Source organism: Pseudophryne corroboree, chromosome 1 (genome assembly GCF_028390025.1).
Source record: "Pseudophryne corroboree isolate aPseCor3 chromosome 1, aPseCor3.hap2, whole genome shotgun sequence".
NCBI lineage: Eukaryota > Metazoa > Chordata > Amphibia > Anura > Myobatrachidae > Pseudophryne > Pseudophryne corroboree.
This window is the reverse complement of record NC_086444.1, coordinates 906,892,746-906,916,729: the sequence shown is the minus strand read 5'-3', so window position 1 is coordinate 906,916,729 and position 23,984 is coordinate 906,892,746. Positions and strand designations below refer to the sequence as shown.

Below are 23,984 nucleotides of genomic sequence, written 5' to 3'. Positions count from 1 at the left end.
CTTCTTGGCCAATCCGGAGCCACGAGAATAGTTCTTACTCCTCCCCGCCGTATAATTCTCAGCACCTTGGGTATGAGAGGCAGAGGAGGGAACACATACACTGACTGGTACACCCACGGTGTTTACCAGAGCGTCCACAGCTATTGCTTGAGGGTCCCTTGACCTGGCGCAATACCTGTCCAGTTTATTGTTGAGGCGGGACGCCATCATGTCCACCTTTGGTTTTTCCCAACGGTTTATCATCATGTGGAAGACTTCTGGGTGAAGTCCCCACTCTCCCGGGTGGAGGTCGTGTCTGCTGAGGAAGTCTGCTTCCCAGTTGTCCACTCCCGGAATGAACACTGCCGACAGTGCTATCACATGATCTTCTGCCATTGCCCTCCTGCTTCTTGTGCCGCCCTGTCTGTTTACGTGGGCGACTGCCGTGATGTTGTCCGACTGGATCAGCACCGGCTGACCTTGAAGCAGAGGTCTTGCTTGGCTTAGAGCATTGTAAATGGCTCTTAACTCCAGGATATTTATGTGAAGTGATGTCTCCAGGCTTGACCACAAGCCCTGGAAGTTTCTTCCCTGTGTGACTGCTCCCCAGCCTCGCAGGCTGGCATCCGTGGTCACCAGGACCCAGTCCTGAATGCCGAATCTGCGGCCCTCTAGAAGATGAGCACTCTGCAACCACCACAGGAGAGACACCCTTGTCCTTGGGGACAGGGTTATCCGCTGATGCATCTGAAGATGCGATCCGGACCATTTGTCCAGCAGGTCCCACTGGAATGTTCTTGCGTGGAATCTGCCGAATGGGATTGCTTCGTAGGAAGCTACCATTTTTCCCAGGACCCTTGTGCATTGGTGCACTGATACTTGGCCTGGTTTTAGGAGGTTTCTGACTAGCTCGGATAACTCTCTGGCTTTCTCTTCCGGGAGAAACACCTTTTTCTGGACTGTGTCCAGGATCATCCCTAGGAATAGAAGACGTGTCGTCGGGATCAGCTGCGATTTTGGGATATTGAGAATCCAACCGTGCTGCCCCAGCACTACTTGAGATAGTGCTACTCCGACTACCAACTGTTCCTTGGATCTTGCTCTTATCAGGAGATCGTCCAAGTAAGGGATAATTAAAACTCCCTTCCTTCGAAGGAGTATCATCATTTCGGCCATTACTTTGGTAAAGACCCGGGGTGCCGTGGACAATCCAAACGGCAGCGTCTGAAACTGATAGTGGCAGTTCTGTACCACAAACCTGAGGTACCCTTGGTGAGAAGGGTAAATTGGGACATGGAGGTAAGCATCCTTGATGTCCAGAGACACCATATAATCCCCTTCTTCCAGGTTCGCAATCACCGCTCTGAGTGACTCCATCTTGAATTTGAACCTCTGTATGTAAGTGTTCAAAGATTTTAGATTTAAAATAGGTCTCACCGAGCCATCCGGCTTCGGTACCACAAACAGCGTGGAATAATACCCCTTTCCCTGTTGCAGGAGGGGTACCTTGATTATCACCTGCTGTGAATACAGCTTGTGAATGGCTTCCAATACCGCCTCCCTGTCGGAGGGAGACGTCGGTGAGGCAGACTTTAGGAAACGGCGAGGGGGAGACGTCTCGATTTCCAATTTGTACCCCTGAGATACCATCTGAAGGATCCAGGGGTCCACTTGTGAGTGAGCCCACTGCGCGCTAAAATTCTTGAGACGGGCCCCCACCGTGCCTGAGTCCGCTTGTAGAGCCCCAGCGTCATGCTGAGGACTTGGCAGAAGCGGGAGAGGGCTTCTGTTCCTGGGAACTGGCTGTTTGCTGCAGCCTTTTTCCTCTCCCTCTGCCACGGGGCAGAAATGAGGAGCCTTTCGCCCGCTTGCCCTTATGGGGTCGAAAGGACTGCGCCTGATAATACGGCGTCTTTTTATGTTGAGAGGCTACCTGGGGTAAAAATGTGGATTTCCCAGCAGTTGCCGTGGAAACCAGGTCCGATAGACCTACCCCAAATAACTCCTCCCTTTTATAAGGCAATACTTCCATATGCCTTTTGGAATCAGCATCACCTGACCACTGCCGCGTCCATAACCCTCTTCTGGCAGATATGGACAGCGCACTTACTCTTGATGCCAGTCGGCAAATATCCCTCTGTGCATCACGCATATATAAAAATGCATCTTTTAAATGCTCTATAGTCAGTAATATACTGTCCCTATCCAGGGTATCAATATTTTCAGTCAGGGAATCCGACCAAGCCACCCCAGCACTGCACATCCAGGCTGAGGCGATTGCTGGTCGCAGTATAACACCCGTGAGTGTATATACATTTTAGGATATTCTCCTGCTTTCTGTCAGCAGGTTCCTTAAGGGCGGCCGTATCAGGAGACGGTAGTGCCACCTGTTTTGACAAGCGTGTGAGCGCTTTATCCACCCTAGGGGGTGTTTCCCAACGTGCCCTATCCTCTGGCGGGAAGGGGTATGATGCCAATAACTTTTTAGGAATTATCAGTTTTTTATCAGGAGAAACCCACGCTTCATCACACACTTCATTTAATTCCTCAGATGCAGGAAAAACTACAGGTAGTTTTTTTCTCACCAAACATAATACCCTTTTTAGTGGTACTTGTACTATCAGAAATGTGTAAAACATTTTTCATTGCCTCAATCATGTAACGTGTGGCCCTACTGGAAGTCACATTCGTCTCTTCATCGTCGACACTGGAGTCAGTATCCGTGTCGGCGTCTGTATCTGCCATCTGAGGTAGCGGGCGTTTTAGAGCCCCTGATGGTCTTTGAGACGCCTGGACAGGCACAAGCTGAGTAGCCGGCTGTCTCATGTCATCAACCGTCTATTGTAAAGAGCTGACACTTTCACGTAATTCCTTCCATAAGCTCATCCACTCAGGTGTCGACTCCCTAGGGGGTGACATCACCATTACAGGCAATTGCTCCGCCTCCACATCATTTCCCTCTTCATACATGTCGACACAGTCGTACCGACACACAGCACACACACAGGGAATGCTCTGATAGAGGACAGGACCCCACTAGCCCTTTGGGGAGACAGAGGGAGAGTATGCCAGCACACACCAGAGCGCTATATATATGTTGGGATAACACCATACAGAGTGTTTTTCCCTTTATAGCTGCTGTGTATATTATACTGCGCCTAATTAGTGCCCCCCCCCCCCCCTCTTGTTTTACCCTTTTCTGTAGTGCAGGACTGCAGGGGAGAGTCAGGGAAACGTCCTTCCAGCGGAGCTGTGAGGGAAAATGGCGCCAGTGTGCTGAGGATATAGGCTCCGCCCCCTTCTCGGCGGACTTTTCTCCCGCTTTTTTCAGGAATCTGGCAGGGGTTAATATACATCCATATAGCCCTGGGGGTTATATGTGATGTATTTTAGCCAGCCAAGGTGTTTATATTGCTGCTCAGGGCGCCCCCCCCCCCAGCGCCCTGCACCCATCAGTGACCGGAGCGTGTGGTGCATGAGGAGCAATGGCGCACAGCTGCAGTGCTGTGCGCTACCTTGGTGAAAACTGATGTTTTCTGCCGCCGATTTTCCGGACCTCTTCTTGCTTCTGGCTCTGTAAGGGGGCCGGCGGCGCGGCTCTGGGACCGGACTCCGAGGCTGGGCCTGTGTTCGGTCCCTCTGGAGATAATGGTGTCCAGTAGCCTAAGAAGCCCAAGCTGGCTGCAAGCAGGCAGGTTCGTTTCTTCTCCCCTTAGTCCCTCGATGCAGTGAGCCTGTTGCCAGCAGGTCTCACTGAAAATAAAAAACTAACTTTTCCTAAGAAGCTCAGGAGAGCCTCCTAGATTGCACCCAGCTCGGTCGGGCACAAAAATCTAACTGAGGCTTGGAGGAGGGTCATAGGGGGAGGAGCCAGTGCACACCAGGTAGTCCTAAAGCTTTTCTTTTGTGCCCAGTCTCCTGCGGAGCCGCTATTCCCCATGGTCCTTACGGAGTTCCCAGCATCCACTAGGACGTCAGAGAAATAGGATTTTAATAACTACCGGTAAATCCTTTTCTCGTAGTCCATATAGGATATTGGGGAGAACTATTATGATGGGGTATAGACAGGGTCCAAAGGAGCCAGTGCACTTTAAATTTCTTCAGCTGGGTGTGCTGGCTCCTCACCTCTATGCCCCCTCCCACAGGCAGTTATAGGTAAAAACGTGCCTGAAGGAGAAAGGACATATATGAGAGAAGGAACACGATAACAAAAGGTGGCAAGATTTACACACCAGCACACCACAACCATACAACAACCAGCAACGGCTGGTAACAATAACAGCAACAGCTGAACAGGTAACTATAGAACAAGAACCTGCAGAAAAAAGTCAACGCACTGAGGCGGGCGCCCAATTTCCCTTACGGACTACTAGAAAAGGTTTTACTGCTAGGTATTAAAATCCTATTTTCTCTAGCAATCATAAGGGATATTGGGGAGAACTAGTACGATGGGGATGTCCCAATGCATCCTAAACGTGCGGAGACTGCTGCAGCACCGCCTGCCCAAACTACTCTTTGGCCAGGGTATCAAATTTGTAGAATTTTCACAAAAGTGTTCTTCCCCGACCAGGTAGCAGCTCGGCATAGTTTCAGGGCCGAGACTCCACAGGCAGCCGCCCAGGAAGAACCCACTGATCTTGTAGAATAGGCCTTTAGAGACTTAGGAACAAGTAAGTCTGCCGACACATAGGACAGGAAGCCTAATCCAACGAGCAATAGACTGCTTTGAAGCAGGACAACCCTTTTTCTGCGCATCATAGAGCACGAACAAAGAATCCGTCTTTCTGACCTGAGCACCTGACATAGATTTTCAAAGCACGCACAACATCCAAAGTATCCGGAGGAGCAGAAGCGTCAGAACAGGATGGAATCACAATAGGTTGATTCAGGTGGAACGCGGAGACAACCTTCGGCAGGAACTGCTGTCTAGCCTGGAGCTCCGCTATGTCCTCATAAAAGACCAAGTAGGGACTTTTATACGATAAGGCCCCCAATTCCAAGACACGGCGAGCAGAAGCCAGGGCCAGTAATATCACAGTCTTCCACATGAGGTACTTGTTTTCTACCATCATCAGAGGTTCAAACCAGGAGGACTGTAGAAATTTCAACACCACATCCAAATCCCAGGGTGCCGTAGGCGGCACAAAAGGTGGTTGTATGTGGAGTACCCCTTGCAAGAAGGTCTGAACTTCTGGCAATGCAGCCAATTTCTTATGGAAGAAAATGGAGAGGGCTGAAATCTGGACCTTAATAGAACCCAGACGTAAGCCCTTATCCACACCAGACTGCAGGAAACATCCCAAGAGAAATTCAGCAGGTGGATACATGCGTTCCTCGCACCAAGAGACATATCGCCTCCAGATATGATGATAATGTTTTGACGTCACAGGTTTTCTGGCCTGAACCATGGTTTCAACAACCTTCTTGGAAAGGCCTTTGAGAGCTAGGATGTTCCGCTCAACCTCCATGCCGTCAAATGAAGACGCCGTAAGTCCGGGTAGATGAACGGTCATTGTTGAAAAAGAGGTCTTCTTAGTGGAAGAGGCCAGGGGTCTTGGACAGACATGTCCAGAAGATCTGCGTACCACGCCCTCCGAGGCCAATCCGGGGCAAGTAGAATTGCCTGGACACCTTGATTTCCTGATTCGCTTTAGCACTCGTGGGAGAAATGGGATCGGAGGAAACAAGTAAACCAGGTGGTACGGTCAAGGCGACGACAGCGTGCCCACTGAACTCACCTGAGGGTACCTGGTCCACGAGCAATACCAGGGAAATTTCTTGTTGAGACGAGAAGCCATCATGTCTATTTGTGGGCAGCCCCACCAGTCGATGATCTGCTGGTACACCAGATGGTGGAGCCCCCACTCCCCGGGGTGGAGATCGTGACGACTCAGGAAGTCTGCCTCCCAGTTGTCCACACTCGGAATGAAGATTGCTGACGTGGCTCTTGCATTTCTTTCCACCCAGAGAAGTATATTTGACACCTCTCGCATGCAGGCTATGCTTCTTGTCCCTCCTTGCCGATTGATGTACGCCACTTCCGTGGCGTTGTCCGACTGCACCTGTATTGCGAGATCCTTGAGCAGAGGATAGGCTTGAAGTAGAGCATTGTAGATCGCCCAAAGTTCCAGAATGTTGATTGGAAGGAGGCTTTCGTGGGCTGACCACCTGCCTTGGAAATGCGCCCCTTGGTGACAGCTCCCCATCCTCTCAGACTCTCATCCATCGTGAGGAGGGTCCAATATTGAATTCCGAAACTCCTGCCCTCCAGGAGATTGGAGGACTGTAGCCACCTCAGGAGGGAAATCTTGGCCTGAGGTGACTGTTGAATCATCCTGTGCATCTACAGATGTGATCTTGACCACTTGCTTAGGAGATCCAACTGAAACGTTCTGGCATGGAACCTCCCATATTGGATCGCCTCATAGGAGGCGACCATCTTCCCAACAATCTTATGCAAAGATGGATGGACACTCGAGAAGGTCGGAGCACCATGCGGACCATTTCCTGAAGTGTTTTTGCTTTTTCCACTGGTAGAAACACCTTCTGGGCCACAGTATCCAGCAACATCCCCAGGAACAGGAGCCTAAGAGTGGGCTCCAGGTGGGACTTCTGTAAGTTGAGGATCCACCCGTGATCCAATAGAAGATGGATGGTGTGGTCGATGTGGAGCAACAAAAGTTCCCTGGCTCTTGCCTTTATCAGAAGATCGTCCAGATAAGGGACCACATTGACCCCCTGGACCCGGAGCTGTAACATCATCTCCGCCATCACCTTTCTGAATACACTCGGACTGTAGACAGGCCGAAGGGTAGGGCCTGGAACTGGAAGTGATCGTCCAGCAGGGCAAATCGTAGGGACACCTGATGAGGCGGCCAAATCGGAATATGGAGGTAGGCGTCCTTGATAACCAAGGAGACCATAAATTCCCGGTCTTCCAGACCCACAATCACTGCTCGCAGGGATTCCATTATGAACTTGAACACCCTCAAATACGGATTCAAAGACTTCAGATTCAAAATGGGCCTTACTGAACCGTAAGTGGATCAACTTTTGGATAGCCAGTTGTAACGTAACTTGCATATCCTCCAAAGCTGGTAAGCTTGATTCGAAATATCGTTGGGGGGAAGGGAGTACTGTCGAACTCCAGCTTGTAGCCTTGAGAAACGAGTTCTCTGACCCAGGCATCCTGGCAGGAATTCTCCCAGACGCGGCTGAAGTGACGCAGTCGAGCTCCCACCTCGAGATTCCCTCGGAGTGGGTGGGCACAGTCATGCTGAGGCCTTAGTGGAAGCAGAACCGGTGGACTGTTCCTGAGAACAGGTGCTTGCAGGTTTTTTGGACTTACCTCTGGTGCCTCTGACCGCATTGGAGGCACCTCTGGCCTTCAAGCAAAATATGTGCGACCAAAATACTGGACAAATGACCCCGGATAAGAGCATCTTGCCGGCGGGGCCCCAGATGGGGAGAAACGTGGATTTTCCAGCCGTAGCCTTGGAAATCCAGCTATCCAACACAACCCCAAAAAGCCATTCCCCAGAAAAGGGGGAGAGATTCTACACTACTTTGGATTCTGCGTCCGCAATCCACTGGCGCAACCACAAGGCCCTATGTGCCGACACCGCCATGGCCGACGTCCTAGCATTAATATTACCCATCACCTTGAGGGAATCACAGAGGACCTGCGTAGTGTCCTGAATGTGCTTCAATAGGGTGACCATAGTTTCTAAGGGCCTATCCCCCGATAGACCCCCCTGAATTTGAATGGACCAAGAATGAATAACATGGGTCATCCAGCAACCCGCAATAACCGGTCTTTGTAAAAGGCCGGTCGCAGTGTATATAGACTTTAGGGTAGTTTCTATCTTCTGTTCCCCAGGGTCCTTCATGGAAAAGGAGCCCGGGGTAGGTAGAACCGCCTGCTTAGACAGGCGAGAGACGGAGACATCCACCCCGGGGGTTCCTCCTAAAATTTTCTACCTTTAGGAGGAAATGGGAAAGTGCACAAAAACTTTTGGACACTTGGAATTTTTCGTCTGGATTTTTCCAGGCCTGTTTGAATAAGTCATCTAACTGGAGAATCAGGGAAAGTGATATTGGGCTGCTGTGATGCAGCGTCCTTTAGGGGGAGCTTTAACACCTCCCTTATAGCCAAAATGAGGGGTTCAAAACCCTGCGCAGAATCACGATACCCACTAACAGGATCTGGGTCATCCCCATCATCTGGTAAATCATCATCTGTATCAGAAAGCAGTGCAGTTAAACCACGCTTCTGGGGACCTGCATGGGAGGGGGGCTGTGCATAAGCCCTAGCAGCTAAATCTGCAACAGCTTGTTGCAGTAACTGGGTTTTCTGCACATTTGCAGTGAGTTGAGATGACATATCAGACAACATGGTTTTAAGAGACCCTAGCCAGTGGGGCTCTGTACCCTCTCCCCCAACCTCTTCACTAAGTTGGGACGATTGACTACATTGCTCACAGGAGACAGAGTCATTAGATAATGGAGAGAATCTGGTGTGACAGATACTGCACAGTTTATGCTTACCAATATTTCTAACACAACAACATACACACACACACACACACACACACACACACACACACACACACAGACAGTAATAATGCAAGCCTGCCCTACTGTATGTGAGAGGAGACATAGCACACTCTGAGCTGCTCTGTAATTCACATAAACGCTATAAAATACAGTCCTAATTAGACACAGGACAGTGTACACAAACGGCTCCCCCCCCTTTCGCTACACCCTGTACCAGTTTCCAGTGTGTCTGTGAGGCAGGAAGCGAATAGTGTGTGTTGCCGATTGCTTCTGTAAGCAGAGGAAGGCGCCAAAAATGCCCTGGTCCCACTCTGAGGAAGCTCCGCCCCCCCCCCCCCCCCCCCCCCCAGTGGCGCCAGAGCTAAGCATATTATTTATACTGGCAAAGTCTCCAAACAGTCTAAAATCTGACACAAGTGCTCAGTTCAGCATTTTTGTGCCAGTTTACACACGGGAGATTTTAGCGGGACCCCCCCAGGGAGAGTCCCGTACGCTGCGCCCGTGGTCTGCCGCAATTTAAAACCGGGGACCCCTCTAGCGGGGCTTCCGGTATGTACTCACCACTGATGTCACCTTCACGCAGCTTAGGGGTGTGCGGCGTGCCCAGACTGCATACCGAAAAAAATAAAAAGTTTTAAATGAAATTGAAGAAAACTCTCTGGAGCTGCAGAGATGTGCATCCTCTCCTGGGGGCACTTTTTTCTAAACTGCTTGTGGGAGGGGGCATAGAGGGGAGGAGCCAGCATACCCAGTTGAAGAAATTTAAAGTGCACTGGCTCCTTTGGACCCCGTCTATACCTCATCGTACTAGTTCTTCCCAATATCCCTTATGGATGCTAGAGAAATAGTGTCGATAGCCTCAATGTTAGGCTTCGCGATGGTAGCCTTCGGAGGCAGAGATCGAGAAGCAGAGAATGAAAAGTTAAGATAGAGCAGGTAATGGTCAGAGAGGGGGAATGGAGAGTTAGAGTAGAGTAGTCAGAAATATCACAACGGTGAGTGAAGACAAGATCAAGATAGTGCCCACTCACATGGGAGGGTGAGGAATTACACTGGGAGAGACCAAGCGATGTGAGATTATGGAGTTTAGCAGCAGACGGTTTTGTGGGGTTATCGATTGGGATGAGGAAATCACATAAGATAATGGAGGGAATGTCTGAAGAGCAGAAGTGAAGAAACCAGGAAGCAAAGTTTTTGAGGAATTTGTTGGTACTGCCAGTGGGATGGTAAATGACAGCTACTCAAAGGTGAATAGGTTTCAAGACATGTATAGCATGGACCTCAAATGTAGGAAATGTATGGGACGACATGAGTTCGAAGGAGTAGCTGGAGGAGAGAAGGATCCCAACACCACAACCAGGACAACCCCCTGAACCAGGGTATGTGTGTGAATATGAGGCCTCCGGCGGAAAGAGCAGCAGGAGAAGTGGTGTCATGTTTCTGTAATGGATAGGAGGTTCAGGAAGTTGAAAATGAAAAGGTCATGGGTGGGGACAAATTTGTTACAGAAAAATCTGGCATTGCAAAGGGCACAGGGAAGGGGGACAGAGTTAGTGGGAGATGTCAATAAGAATATCAGGGTTGATGTAGTGTTGCGGTGAGATTAATTTTGATGTCAGGGATAAAGCGGGTGTAGCGTTGGTGGGGGATCCTAAGATAGGAGGGGAAAATGCAGGAGGAGGGCAGGGAGGAAGTACAGTGTTGTGCGGATGGAGGTGAGGGGAAGTGACAGGGAAAGAGGGGAGGAAGCAGGGCCAAATGGTGTGGTAGTAGGCTCATGGTGCGGAAAAGGTGACTAGGGTAAAAAGAGAGGAGGGGAAGGGAACCAGAGGGGTGGATGGGAAACAGAGGATAGGGAGAGAAGAGGAGATGTAGACTAGGAGGGAAGGATAGAGGTGGGAGGAGGGAGCAAAATAAAGGATTAGGTAAACAAAGAGTGATGGGGGTAGGTGATGAAAATCTGGACATAGTATGGGTGAGGTAAATGGGTGGTGAAAAATTGGAAATAAGAGTGGAGACTGGGTTGTGGAAAATTGGAAATAGGAGAGGAGACTGCATGATAGAGACAGAACAGTAGAATTACAGGAGTGCAGGTGAACGTAGAGTGTTGGTAAATGTGTATGTTCAATGGGAATAATATAGGCCCTCATTCCGAGTTGTTCGCTCGGTACAAATCTTTGCATCGCATCGATTTTCCGCTTAATGCGCATGCGCAATGTTCGCACTGCGACTGCGCCAAGTAAATTTGCTATGCACTTAGTAATTTTACTCACGGCTTTTTCATCGTTCTGGCTATCGTAATGTGATTGACAGGAAATGGGTGTTACTGGGCGGAAACAGGCCGTTTTATGGGCGTGTGTGAAAAAACGCTACAGTTTCTGGAAAAAACGCAGGAGTGGCCGGAGAAACGGAGGAGTGTCTGGGCGAACGCTGGGTGTGTTTGTGACGTCAAACCAGGAACGACAAGCAGTGAAATGATCGCAGATGCCGAGTAAGTGTGAAGCTACTCAGAAACTGCTACGAGGTGTGTAATCGCAATATTGCGATTACTTCGTTCGCAATTTTAAGATGCTAAGATTCACTCCCAGTAGGCGGCGGCTTAGCGTGAGCAACTCTGCTAAAATCGCCTTGCGAGCGAACAACTCGGAATGACCTCCATAGTTTCAGGCTAAATAAATTTTGAGGTCGCATAAATTGAATTTAATTTTTCAAAGTAGACTCCTAGAACTGAGAGGTTTTAAGAGTAAGGAAAATGCAATGGTAATTCAAACAGGGCGTTAAAACATATAAAGGCAAAATTATATTCGGACAGCTGTGAATTCAGATGTTTGTAGTAAACTAAAAGCAAAAATAGATTGAAACCTATAGTTATTTATTCATCTGAATGTTCAAGTTGATAACGTCATCTAAACCTTAATCCAACACTTTGTTTTAGTCTGTGAACATTATTGGTTGCTTTATCTGCTTTCACTATCTTCTTGATGACATATCCATCAGCTATGGATGCTCATCAAAAATTGTATTAGTACAATTTACACCTACTGTAGGTGAGTTAACTGGCATTACTGTATTTGTCTCCACATACACTGATTTTCATGTATTTTTCAGTCAGTCTGGGGTATCTGAATTTAATCAAGGAGAAACTATATGGAAAAGTCCTAACTAATTGATTTATTACTATGTTTACCACTCTCTGGCTGGATGAGTGCATAACCATATTGGTTTTATAATTTTAAATTCTATTACAAAAAAAACCCCACTACATATTTTTATATATTATTTTTGCTTCCTATGCATCAGAATATCATTCGTACCTTCTTAAGCTTATGTCATCATGTTCCTGCTGGAGAGTTGTAGGGTATAAAACACATTTTCCTGAGTCTATTTCCACTCTTATATCCAGCTCAAAGTCTATATTTCTTTCAGTCGTAGTGCTGGACACGTTTCGACTGGAAGCTGCAGCAGGCCAGCGCTCTGTGAAAAGTTGATGGACTGCAGCAAAACCAGAGGATTTCTTTCGAGTGTTCGGTCTGAAAACATAAACAGCAAAATACTGTATTGGCTTTGAAAAGAACAGTGTATATCTTTTGTGACAAGCCGTGTACCATGTGGGTTTTTTTAACCATGTTTTATTGTTGGTAATGGAAAGAGATCATGTGATAACACTTACGGAGGTTTCCTGTAAATATACATCTTTTCTATGTCATGCTGTTCCTCTTTATCGGACTCCTCTGACGATGAGGAAGAACTGTCTTCTCTCTTTTCTTCAGTCTGGAAAGGAATGGCTGGTGAAAACACTATTGGTGTGTTGGGGGAACTGAACACGGAATGTGAACCATCACTAATGGATGAGTAATGAGATGGACCATCAATGGTAACTGACAACACATCCCCATCTACCTCCTCTGGAAACTGTCTCAAAAGGAAAAAAAACAAAAAAACAAGCAGAATACACAGAGTTATAACAAAATTATTTTTATTTGATATATACACTGGCGAGAATGTTTGCAATCATCTGCCAGACTGAGGAAGCAGATAGAAAAGTCCCAAAACGTTTCCCTTAGAACAAACACAGATTAGCGGGTATAATGGAAGAGATATGATGAATTGATGTAGTATTTAGCAGCAGGTAGGGATGGACACCCAGCCACCAATAGACAGTAAACAAGTAGCACTGTAGCGGCACAAGATGATAATCTGATTAATTAACACCACCTGAAAATTGAATAAGCTCAATTAGTGAAAAGACATTATTCATGCATACATATACAGAAAAGTATACAGATATGTCCTTGGTCACCAGTGCTAGAGAGCTCTTAATTTGCCCAATAAATTGGAGGGGGAATGATTTGGGTTTTCTGCTAACATGGAGTTCTGGGTAAAATGATTGCGTAAGTTTCACCAACAGTGCAGTGATTGTTAACCAAATTTCACCAAAATAAATCACAATTAATAAAGGCTTTATAATAGGCCATCTATTATGGCTTAGGGCTGTCCGGGACTTCCTATAAGCATATGAAACATTCTCTTGGTGAAATCAATAGAGAATATTTCACCAAGGGCTTCTCTTGGACTACCAAAATGTGAATTTAGGATAAGCATAATCATGAAAAAGAACTCCTTCCCTCCCCCTTTCTGCACTATTTTTTTATGGAGCCAGTTGATGGACATTCTGTTTAAGCTTCATATAACAAAGGGAAAGAGTAGTTAACATCTGCATGAAGTTGGTGGAGATTTGCAAGATAGCTTTTCATTTACAAATACCTTGAAATACCCTTCCTCCCAAGAATAGCGAGATTGGCGATTTAATCCTAAAACTGTATTATTCAACTTCATTTATTGAAAGGAAGAAAAAAAAAATAGAAACAGTTCATTTTAGACAATAGCCATACTCAAGCAACGAAATAAGCACAACTGTAATGTTTATACGCAGCTCACAATAACTCAGCATGTCACACTCCTATTTTCCTCCTTATTTCATCAAATAGTAATGCGATAAGTTAGTGACTTTGTACAATCGTGTGTGCTTTATGCACAATTTAAGGACTAGTAAACCTATTCCAATATGAAGAGGCATCTTGTAAGATTCACAAATTTCAGAACAAAGCAATTTTACATTTTCACTTGCTCTGGATATTACGAACCATGTTCCAGTGTTATCCCCAAGCTCAATTTATCAGGCGCTCCAGCCCGATTTTTTGACATGCCACTCTACACTATCCTGCTCCAGGGGTCAGACAACCAAAATCAAACTTGAGCTGCGCTTAATTTACAGTGACAAGCACAATAACAGTGATCCCTCGTTGTCTTTAAGAGGCAGGCCGTGTTTTGGACAGCAGAGACATTGCAGAGAGGGTAGACAGAGTGCAGATGTACAATGAGCCTCAGCAGGCATTGCTGGATACAATTATATCTGTGCCCAGCCAGAAAGCGGGCAGTATCTGCAAGTCTTTAAAAATTACATTTGTATCCAGCCAGTTTACACTGACCCCATCCAGCAATTTTTGAATGTCCGGCTGGCAACATTTTCTGGAGAGAACACTGGTGTTCCACACAAGCCCATACATTATTAGTCATTTACTCTCTTTTAGGGGGGAATTCAATTACATGATGTAATTTACCGCTGGCTAACTGAAGCAGCAGTGCTATTCAAATTAGAGCCATCAGCAGCCCGCGTTCTAAAGTTAACGAGAATTTATCTGCGTTAAAAGGAATGAACATGAGTTTTCACAAACGTGTTAACCCATAGGTCCAGGAACTTATCCCGGATTCTATGGGTTAACGGGCATCAGCAGGGTAATATACCGGGCGAGGAAAAGGGGGTCAAATTAAACCATTATGATGTTACCACACTCTCCCCACGGTAAAATCCCCCCCCCCCCACAGTCTGTGATTGATTGTTACACCATTAAGATCCAACAAGTATATGTTCCATACTCTTAAATTAAAATTGTAAGAGCACTGCAGGGATGATTACTGTGAGAGCAGAAGCGACTGTATCAAGCCATGTATTTAGTGTTGTACTTACACTGTCCTGAATGTTGAAAGTCACCCTGGGACCAGCAGGAGAAGCAGCTTCAATACGTATTTCAGGGAGTTCTTCACCATCTAACCTTGAGCTGTACAGGAGTAAAGGAAAGCAGGTTTGTTTATAGATATTTACCATGTGTATATAGATATTTACCATGTGTTTATAGATATGTACCCTGTGTTCATAGATATGTACCATGTATATTTACCATGTGTTCATAGATATGTAAACTTGGTACATATAAGGCTGGCAAAATATGCAACAGGTAAAATATCAGGAACTACTTTTAAGTTGGGTGTTGATTGCACAGCTAATTATATCTAGTGTAGCTGGCAGAATCATACACAAAAAGACATAATATAATATTATATTTAATAATATAAAACAAATTACCTAGCTCTTTCTGTTCGTTTAAAAGGTGGTCTTCCAGATGCGGTAATGCTCTTGGAACGACTGTAGCTCGGTTTGTACCCAAGACCCCACTTATCTTTCAAGGAAGCAGCCTTAAATAAATAAAAAAAAAGAGAAAAAAAAAAGAAAGATACAAAACCATTACAAATGATTAGTTTCAAATCATATTTTAAACATATTCTATTTATATATTTCATATAAGACGATCTGCAGCTACCCACCCTCATGCTGGATCTACGCAGCTTCTTACGGACATCCCTGCGAATGTCATTAACTGCCACAGACTCGAGGTGCTGATACCGCTGAATTTCCTGGTTTATAGTTCCTTCGCTAGCTCCAAGTTTCCTGTCAAATTATAATTGCTCATTAATAAACGTACATTATAATTCAAGAGTTGAACAAACACTTTCATCAAATGAAATATTTAATGTATATTCTTTAGCTCAACATAGAAAAACTCCCTGGAACTATATAATAAAAATAGTCTTGGCAGTCACTACAACCAGACAGCTAACACGGATTCGTATAGTCTCACACATACTGTACATCCATCACAAGCGTCCAGCTTTTGGGAGGTGCTGCTCTTGCACATGTTGTGGAAAGTCTCTCCACAGCATATGGCATAAAAAAACGCATTTCTCTTTCACAAACTGGGCGGGCCCACACCTCCAGTCCCACTGTAGAGACCATCAGTGTTGAGATGTATGCATATATGTAGCATTATTCTTATTTACATTCCTGTGCTATGCTATGAGATTAAAAACACAGACGTACCATTAATGGAATATATGTTACATGTCATACGGAATAACAAATGCATAATTAAGAATGTTAGCGGACCCCTATCTACGCACGTGGTAAGGTCACTCACTTGAGATCATCAATAACTTTGGCTTGTTCATTTAGCTCTCGTATATCAACTAAACGTTTCACAAATTTCCGTCCTCTTGGATCCACATTCTGACTGCCAAGCTGCCCTGGTCGCCTGTGGTCAACGGTCTCCTAGAAAAATAGAACTGATTAAACTCAAAAGACTTAAGAGAGTTAATCACCGCCTCAATTAATTAAACCAATATCCCTGTGAGTTAGGCATGCATTAATCACTGATTAAATGTAGATTTAGTTCCTTGTGACATTCACCAATGATCGCAGGTGGGTTAATTTGAAGACTGTTCACTTTTACATACATTTGCCCATGAGCGAGACCTGCTTGCAGCTGTATGTGAACGGACAGAACCGGAGTCAGACCTTTCTAAACCAGAGAGATAATCTGTAGGGACTGAGTAACGGTGCCGTTCTGGTTTCAGGCCAAGAAGGTGATTTACAAGTCGCTGACCAAGAGTAAGTTTGAGGCTTTCTCCATTTACACAAACTGCTTCTGAATTCTGAACAGTAAACAGTATGGTTAGTTCTATCTGGGGTTCCAAATGTCAGAGTAAAACACTGAAGCTGGTACAGTAAGACATGGGAAAAGGTTATCTTGCAAGCTTTACAAACAATGTTGGCAGAAACATGTAAAACAAGGAAAAGCAAAATGCTACATGGAATTCTTAATACCCAATTTCTTAAAAGTCAAACACAGGGCCAGACTCCTACAATAAAAAAACTGTAGTAGGAGTATCCAGTGGGTACATTTAATGTCTCTGTAAATGAACCATTGCTAAGGCAGAAAATAAAATTCCAGTTGTCCTTAATTCTTATCTTCATTCATCTGATCCATTAAATAGCCTACTTATCTGTCATATGCTAAATGTAGAACTCCAGGTAGAATGTAAGTTGTAGAGGCACAGTCCAATTAATATCTGATAGCTAAGAGGGCAGTTTGTATTAAAACTTCTCCAAGTTGCCTACGGGAAGAAGCAACTGTAGGGTCTATTATAGTACCAACAAAGTATATACTGAGGTTAGTAGTTACCATAGGGTGGGGGCGGGGAGTTAGCATCTGTCTGGAGACTCTCTCTAATGGACTTTCAATATTAGTCTACTCTCCAGGAAAGGGGAGTTTATGTATTGTAGTTCTCATGTTTAACCTTACAAAAAGTTCTCATTATAGTTATAATACAGTGATGGTCTTGGGGCACCTAAAGGAGGACAATGATGCACCGCTCTGATACACTGTGCTCACTGTAACTGCGCAAAATGAAAAATGTTGAATTACTACAGTTTAATCATCACTATTATTAACAACATTTACTTATATAGTGCTAGCATATTAGACTGCGCTTTACAATTGAGATAAAGTAGGTGTTGCTGCCACTATATCTCTTTTTGCAGTTCTTTATTATAAGGCATACAGTGTGCACCAAACCAAGTGACTATAACGCTGAATCCCAACTACATTGTATAATGCAACATAAACAGTGCACATGGAACATAAACGCAAATATTACAAACAGAGAGATACAAAACAGAGCTCAGTAATTCATACTATTCACTAGTCTGCTATATAAACTATGTCTTTCTCCCAGCTAAGCTGCATCCCAAATGTACAAATGGGTCTGGTAGCTAACATGTTAGACATAATACTAGAACAGAGCAAGTAATGAAAAACAATGAACACCCCTTGAGGTAGTACTGGGTCAGCGTAAACCTGCAGTTACTGAGGAACGTGGCCATTACAGAGCTTAAGGTAAATCTGTCATGTGCATGGTGATCGACATCACCCTCCAGCACGGCCCTTCTCACTAATGGCTACAAGCATACGGCAAACACCTGCCTAAAGCACCACAAGAAATTAGACATAACATTCATAACAAATGCCCCTTACTGTATGGACTGTGGGAGACATGCTGTCAACTTCATCTTCATCTGAGAGGTCAGCCATGTTCACAGAATTCAGATCAGCAATGTCATCAATGTCTTCTTCCCCAGTCAGCGTGGTAAGAGTATTCCCAAGAGCATTGAGCCTTTTCCCAATGTTTGGGTCCATGTGCACATCAATACCACACATCTTCCATAATACATTCAGGGTCCATGTGCCTGCACTGCTGCTTTCTATTGTACAAGCAAAAACATTTTACTTAAGCACTTCATTTATTTGCTACTGATTCAAACACCACTCTGCAATATCTATTTGCATTAAAGCCAAAGAAAAAAGTAATCTAGTCACAAAGAGAATTCTTTTTTGCTACACATCTTAAACAATGTAATCTTACCTGCAGAAGCCTGTCCTGTAGTCCTAGAGCAGACTTCATAAGTTCCATCTGGCACCACACCTAGAGCAGCAAACGCATCAGTTCAACACATTAGTGTGAGGAGACTGGAGCATCCCAATAAAACATATACACTGACCACTAAAACAAGATGCATACTGTACATCTATAACTCTGTAAATGCAGTGAAGTAGTGGAAAATGGGTGATGAGAAAACGTGGTATATTTATTTATTAACAGTTATTTATATAGCGCACACATATTCCGCAGCGCTTTACAGAGAATATTTGGCCATTCACATCAGTCCCTGCCTCAGTGGAGCTTACAATCTATATTCCCTATCACATGTACACACAGACACATTCACGCTAGGGTTAATTTTGTTGGGAGCCAATTAACCTGCCAGTATATTTTTGGGATTGTGGGAGGAAACCGGAGTACCCGGAGGAAACCCACGCAAGTACGGGGAGAATATACAAACTCCGCACAGTTAGGGCCATGGTGAGAATCGAACCCATGACCTCAGTGCAGTGAAGCAGTAATGCTAACCATTACACCATCCGTACTGCCCTATATAGAGTTTGCATTAATCATACATATGATCTGGGTAGTTATAACCCTTTCTGTTTACCTAAATAAAATATAATTATAGTTCTCAGTGTTAAGGGAGTTTGGTTTACATTCCAGAAAAATAGTCAGGCTATGAATCCTGCAAATGCTCCACCTACATATACAGTAGCATATATTACAAGATGCAATGTTAGAATGGAGTTCAGGGAAGCTTTCCTGACAGTCTGCAATTAGCTGTTAGATTTCCATCTGATCACACGAGATGGATGACCGTTCCACTTATCTTTAATTAATTGCGAGAATAATTGGTAATTTTGTCTTTAGAAGTTGCTTCTGAAAATCAGTGCAATAAGGACAATTCAACAAATTAATGTTTATTTGTTGTATTTTTCCCCCCATTAGTCTAGAGCAGGCATTTCCAACCACAGTCCTCAAGGCACACTAATGGGCCCAACACATATAAAGATCCGCCACCGAGCTGCCAGACGGCGGATACGGCCGACCCGGCGGCGGGAGGGCAGTGACTCCATTGAAGTGCAGGCAAATATGGACGAGATCTTCCATATTGGCCTGCATGCACAGCCGACGGGGAACCAGTGATGAACGAGCGCGGGGCGGCGCATCGTTCATCGCTTGAGCCTCCACACTGAAAGATATGAATGTTAACTCGTTCAATAATGAACAAGATCGTTCATATCTTTGAGGAATATCGGCCAGTGTGTAGGGCCTATAACAGGGCAGGTTTTAGTGATATCCAGGCTTCAGCACAGGTGACTTAATTAGTAGCTCAGTTATTTTGATTTAACCATCTGTGCTGAAGCCTGGATATCACTAAAACCTGCACTGTTGGTGTGCCTTGAGGGCCGTGGTTGGGAATGCCTGATCTAGAGTACCAAAATATATCTCCAGCATAGATGTTTTCCAAGTGGCAGCAGAAAAAAATAAAATATAGCTTAATAATTAGAAAATTCATCTTTATTGAACAAAAGATATAGGTTTCATTTGGGAATGTTAGTGGGTACTGTTCTTAACAATGAGCCTGATTAGAAATGTACGGTAATTGCAACTAATACGGTAATGCTGCAGGATAAGTCTGTAGGAAAAAGACACCTCCTGACAACATCTGTGATCAAATTACTGCGTCCTAAAATGCAGCATCGGACCACTATCGCAACCATCGTCATTTGCTTACTCAGACCTTGCGTAAAAACTAGACACCCGGGTCCAGGAAGTCTGCGCCTAACGACAAAGAGCCTGGCTACAAAATGCCTACAAAATATGTTATACGCCGCCATTTTGTAGATCGGTCCCAATCGCACCCCCCAAACGCTGCAGCATGTCAATCATGCTGTGGCTAAGGAGGGATAGTGAGCGATCATATAGGACTTGTCTTGCATATGCGCAGTTCCCCCACCAATGAATTTCTACTTAAACCATTTGGGTTACGTACAAGTTCAAATCAGGCCCATAATAGGAAAGAGTTATGTATGGGGGTTAAAGTTGTGAGTTATGATTAAAGCCATCCTGTGATGCTTGCGTTTTGATACTGTCTTGGGGGTTTAATGCTGAATGGTTTATTAGCATCAGTAAGTTCTAGCCAGAGTGAGCAGATAGAACAAAATAGATATATACAATAACTTCTGCGCTAAGTTATAGCCCCCCCCCCCCCCCCACACACACACACACACACTTTTTTTATTTTTTTATTAAATAATATTTAGATTTGTTGATGCTTCCGAATTTGTAATGAGATCATTTTGCAACACATAGGATGTAGCCTGTTCGAGATGCTGCCTCATAAGATCAGGATCATGAGTTTAATTCCCGCCAGGGCCCTAGCTGTGATGGGCCCTCCACTGAGGTAGGGACTGATATGGATGGTAACATATCCTCCGTAAAGTGCTGTGTAATGTGAGCATAATATTCACTTTAGAAGGATCTTGTGTGGTCTCTTTCAGACCTAACACTGTCTTGACATCACCACCTAATATTATTTCGCCGTTGGTTTGTTTGGGTAGCTCTGTGAAGAATTAACGTAGGAAGTACACAGCATAATGTTGATTAAGTTAATGGTTGCATTATCTTAATCAACTGTTAGAGAGAAGCTGTGCACAGATTCAGTGTTTTGACACTGCTCAACACTGTTAAGTTGGTAAGAACTTGAAGCGGGTGCTGTGTGGACATTGCAACTCGTGTGAGTAGTCAAGAGTAGGGCCATACTGCTGCAGCGCAAACATTTGCCAGGCCCGACAGTGCAGTGCCACAATTCGTGGGTGTATGGGAAAGGGGTTGGGACCTAATGCTGTGAAGTGCGCCCCCATCAGAGACCTGTGCTCACACACCCTCTCCCTCTTTCTAACTCTCTCCCCTCTCCCTCCCTGACACCCTCCCTCTCTTACTTTTTGTAACTTTCTCCCTCTTTCTTCCTGACACACTCTCACCATCTCTTTAGCTCTCCTTTCTCTCTATTGCCCTCCCTCCGATACAGTGTCTCTCTCATGCTTTTTCCCCCTCCCTCTGTCGTTTTCTCCCTGACACCCTTAGTCTATCTCGCACTCTTTCTCCCTCTGTTGCTGCCCTCTCTCTCTCACGACACCCACTATTTCTCCCTGACATTGTTTCTCCCCTGCTCCCCTCATTCTCTCTCCCCGACTCCCTCCCTCCCCTTTCTCTCTCTCGCTCCTCTCCCTTTCTCATTCCTTCTCTTTCCACCCTCTTTTTCTATCTTGCGCCGACACCATTTCTCTATCACGGACACCTTCTTTGTGTCTCTCTCTTCTGCTTCTCTAAGGGTCATAGAAGTTATAGCTGCAGGAAGACGGAGTCAATTTCATTGGTGGGGACCCCACACTTTTGTTGCCACGGAGCCCACACTAGACCTAATCTAGCTCTGGTTAGGAGCGTGTGAGAAGCATCAGTTTTTTGTGACCCTGGTTATGCCTTTGTTGCCAAGATTTGGATTTTTAAAAAATGGATTAAATATGCAACAGCATATTTCTATTGCCCCATTTCAAAGATCGTGGAACAGATACCCGGACTGTCACATGGTACGAAGAGTCTTCAGCAACTAAGATCACCTGGATCTCCATAAAACATTTGGCACACATTTCACAATAATAATAATAATAATGATTCTTTAATTATCTTTAGTGGCCTTCAGTAACAGATTCATTAATTGTAATTATTTCATGAGCCAATGAATTTGAAACAATATATGAGCTACACATCCCAGCATGACCTGCCACAGTTTTAGTATTTCCTAATAGCAAAACTGTGGCAGAGTAAGCAGGATGTGCCGTTTAACAACAGCTGGGGGAATGCATGTTGAGCACCCATGGTTTAGAATATAAAGGCTACACAATTTCTAAGCTACTTTGGGGCAGATGTATTATAGCGACACTACAGCACTTCCTGCTACGCCCCTTTACTGACGCAAAGCAGGAAGCAGTACCGATGACATGTAACAATATCTCGGATGATGGAGTGGGGGAGTGAAAACTTTCCCCCTCCAGCAATTCCTGCCAGAGCTCACAGCGCATCGGCTCCACTGGGCATGCGCAAAATATCCCATGTAGCCCGAGGATAGCAGCCGCCGCAGCCTGGGACAGTGCTGTCCATGCTGTGGTTGTGGGGCCGCGACGGCTGCTGCTGTCGGAACGGTCAGTGCCACTGACCGTCCATACATTGGGTAGTACACTAGTGCGCTATCTTACAGACAGCAGTGACAATAAAGACAGGAGTGAATAGCGCCCCTGTCATTTCTCATACATTTCATTTATTCATGGGGGAGATGTGGTATCAGCGCTGATACCACTAATCCCCCTAACACGCTTTCATTCATCTGCCCCGTTATTACATAACATTTCCTACTCTCCTCTGGGACAGGCACTGATAATAATAATAATAAAAAAACAATTTGACAAATAAAATCTAAAATAACAGAATGCACAAAATAATGTACGTACAGGCATTCATAACCAAATCTGTTCTGACTTCTGGCTTCCAGTCATCCCACGTGGTTTCAAAGCCATCAGCAAAGCGAATGCAGAAGTTCTTAAAGTGTCCTTTGCTCACCAAAGACTCAGAAGAGCAGGCGGTGATCAGTGTACTCTCAATGGTCAGTACCAATGCAGAGCCCATATCAAAATCTGCTGTGTGATTTGCTGGCTAAGAGGAGGAGATATAACAAAATTAGTATAATAAATGCTAATAGGTTTCTAGAGGTATACAAGGAGATTGAGAGGACAGATAATTGTCCTGATTCAGAATTACACTTAATGCGGGAGTAATTCCTTGTGCCTACTGCAAAGGGAGGTCCTATGCAACTATCCACCCCTATTCTTAGATTTATCTATGGAACTGCATCACCCCCAGCTATGCGGTCACAAAAGCTGCCTTCATCAGTAATGGCGCTTATGGCTGAAAATGGAATCTACAATCCGTACGCATTGCGTCTAGCTACATGTCCACGCAATGCTTATTTCACATGCAAACGTCCAGATGCCACCCAGTAACACCTATTCACCTAGTCACCAGTGAGAAGTGACAGATGCATACTTCAAACTGCTTGTAGATGCTCTAAGATGCAGATGTCGGCTACGGTGCATGCGCAGTTTGCAAAAAAAATCGCTAGATGAAATCGCATTGGGACTGTGGTGCCACTCAGAATCAAGTTCAATGTGCACTAAAGGATTCTAATTTGTGTCATTATAATATAGCAAATTAGCAAATGCCTGTAATAAAAATTAAACCTATGGAAGTGCAGAAGAATAACATTGCTCCGCATAATACCTGTGGTGCATTAGTGATGGGTAAACATATACCCAGGTCGTTGACAGTGAGCTGGAGGAAGAGGGTTCCCAGAGCCTGGGCAGATGTCTGCTGAATTCCGGGCAGCATGTCCACCACTTCCTTTGTTGCCATATGAATATCCTTGTTTAGTGCCAGTCGCTGCTCATTCCAGTTATCATATGCAGCCTTGTAATTCAGCCAAAATAGCACCGCTTTAAAAACCAAAAAGATGATTGTCAAGCTTTCAGCAATTAGAAATACAATTCACTTTGCTTTATAATTCACTAAAATATGTAAAAACATTGCTGTAACCGTGAACATAGAAAAATGATGTTACCATATACTGTACTGTGGTTAAAGAGAACTTAATGTACATAAAAGCAAATGTAAAAGCAAGTAAAATTATGTAAAATCATGAAGATACGAATGTTTTGGTGATACATACTACGGAAGTTGTTAAAAAATTTAGGACTAAAAATGGGTACACAATAAAA

At 44.9% G+C, this 23,984-nt stretch overlaps 1 protein-coding gene across 12 annotated transcripts in view; it reads right to left on the bottom strand.

The window, feature by feature from the left end:
- The window catches only part of BLTP1 (bridge-like lipid transfer protein family member 1), a 705,550-nt gene that overhangs the window by 153,842 nt on the left and 527,724 nt on the right, over positions 1–23,984 (bottom strand). For 6 of the 12 annotated variants that reach the window (XM_063920260.1, XM_063920265.1, XM_063920263.1 and 3 more), the window contains 12 exons: positions 23,491–23,702; positions 22,665–22,866; positions 18,133–18,192; positions 17,745–17,971; positions 16,165–16,362; positions 15,849–15,979; positions 15,199–15,322; positions 14,960–15,069; positions 14,564–14,654; positions 13,300–13,365; positions 12,206–12,447; positions 11,850–12,065 (listed from right to left, as the gene is read on the bottom strand). In XM_063920260.1, the coding sequence (XP_063776330.1) occupies positions 11,850–12,065; positions 12,206–12,447; positions 13,300–13,365; positions 14,564–14,654; positions 14,960–15,069; positions 15,199–15,322; positions 15,849–15,979; positions 16,165–16,362; positions 17,745–17,971; positions 18,133–18,192; positions 22,665–22,866; positions 23,491–23,702 (1,879 nt within the window). The remainder of the gene's footprint in view (positions 1–11,849; positions 12,066–12,205; positions 12,448–13,299; positions 13,366–14,563; positions 14,655–14,959; positions 15,070–15,198; positions 15,323–15,848; positions 15,980–16,164; positions 16,363–17,744; positions 17,972–18,132; positions 18,193–22,664; positions 22,867–23,490; positions 23,703–23,984) is intronic. The other 6 variants (XM_063920266.1, XM_063920264.1, XM_063920269.1 and 3 more) reach the window with 6 other exon arrangements.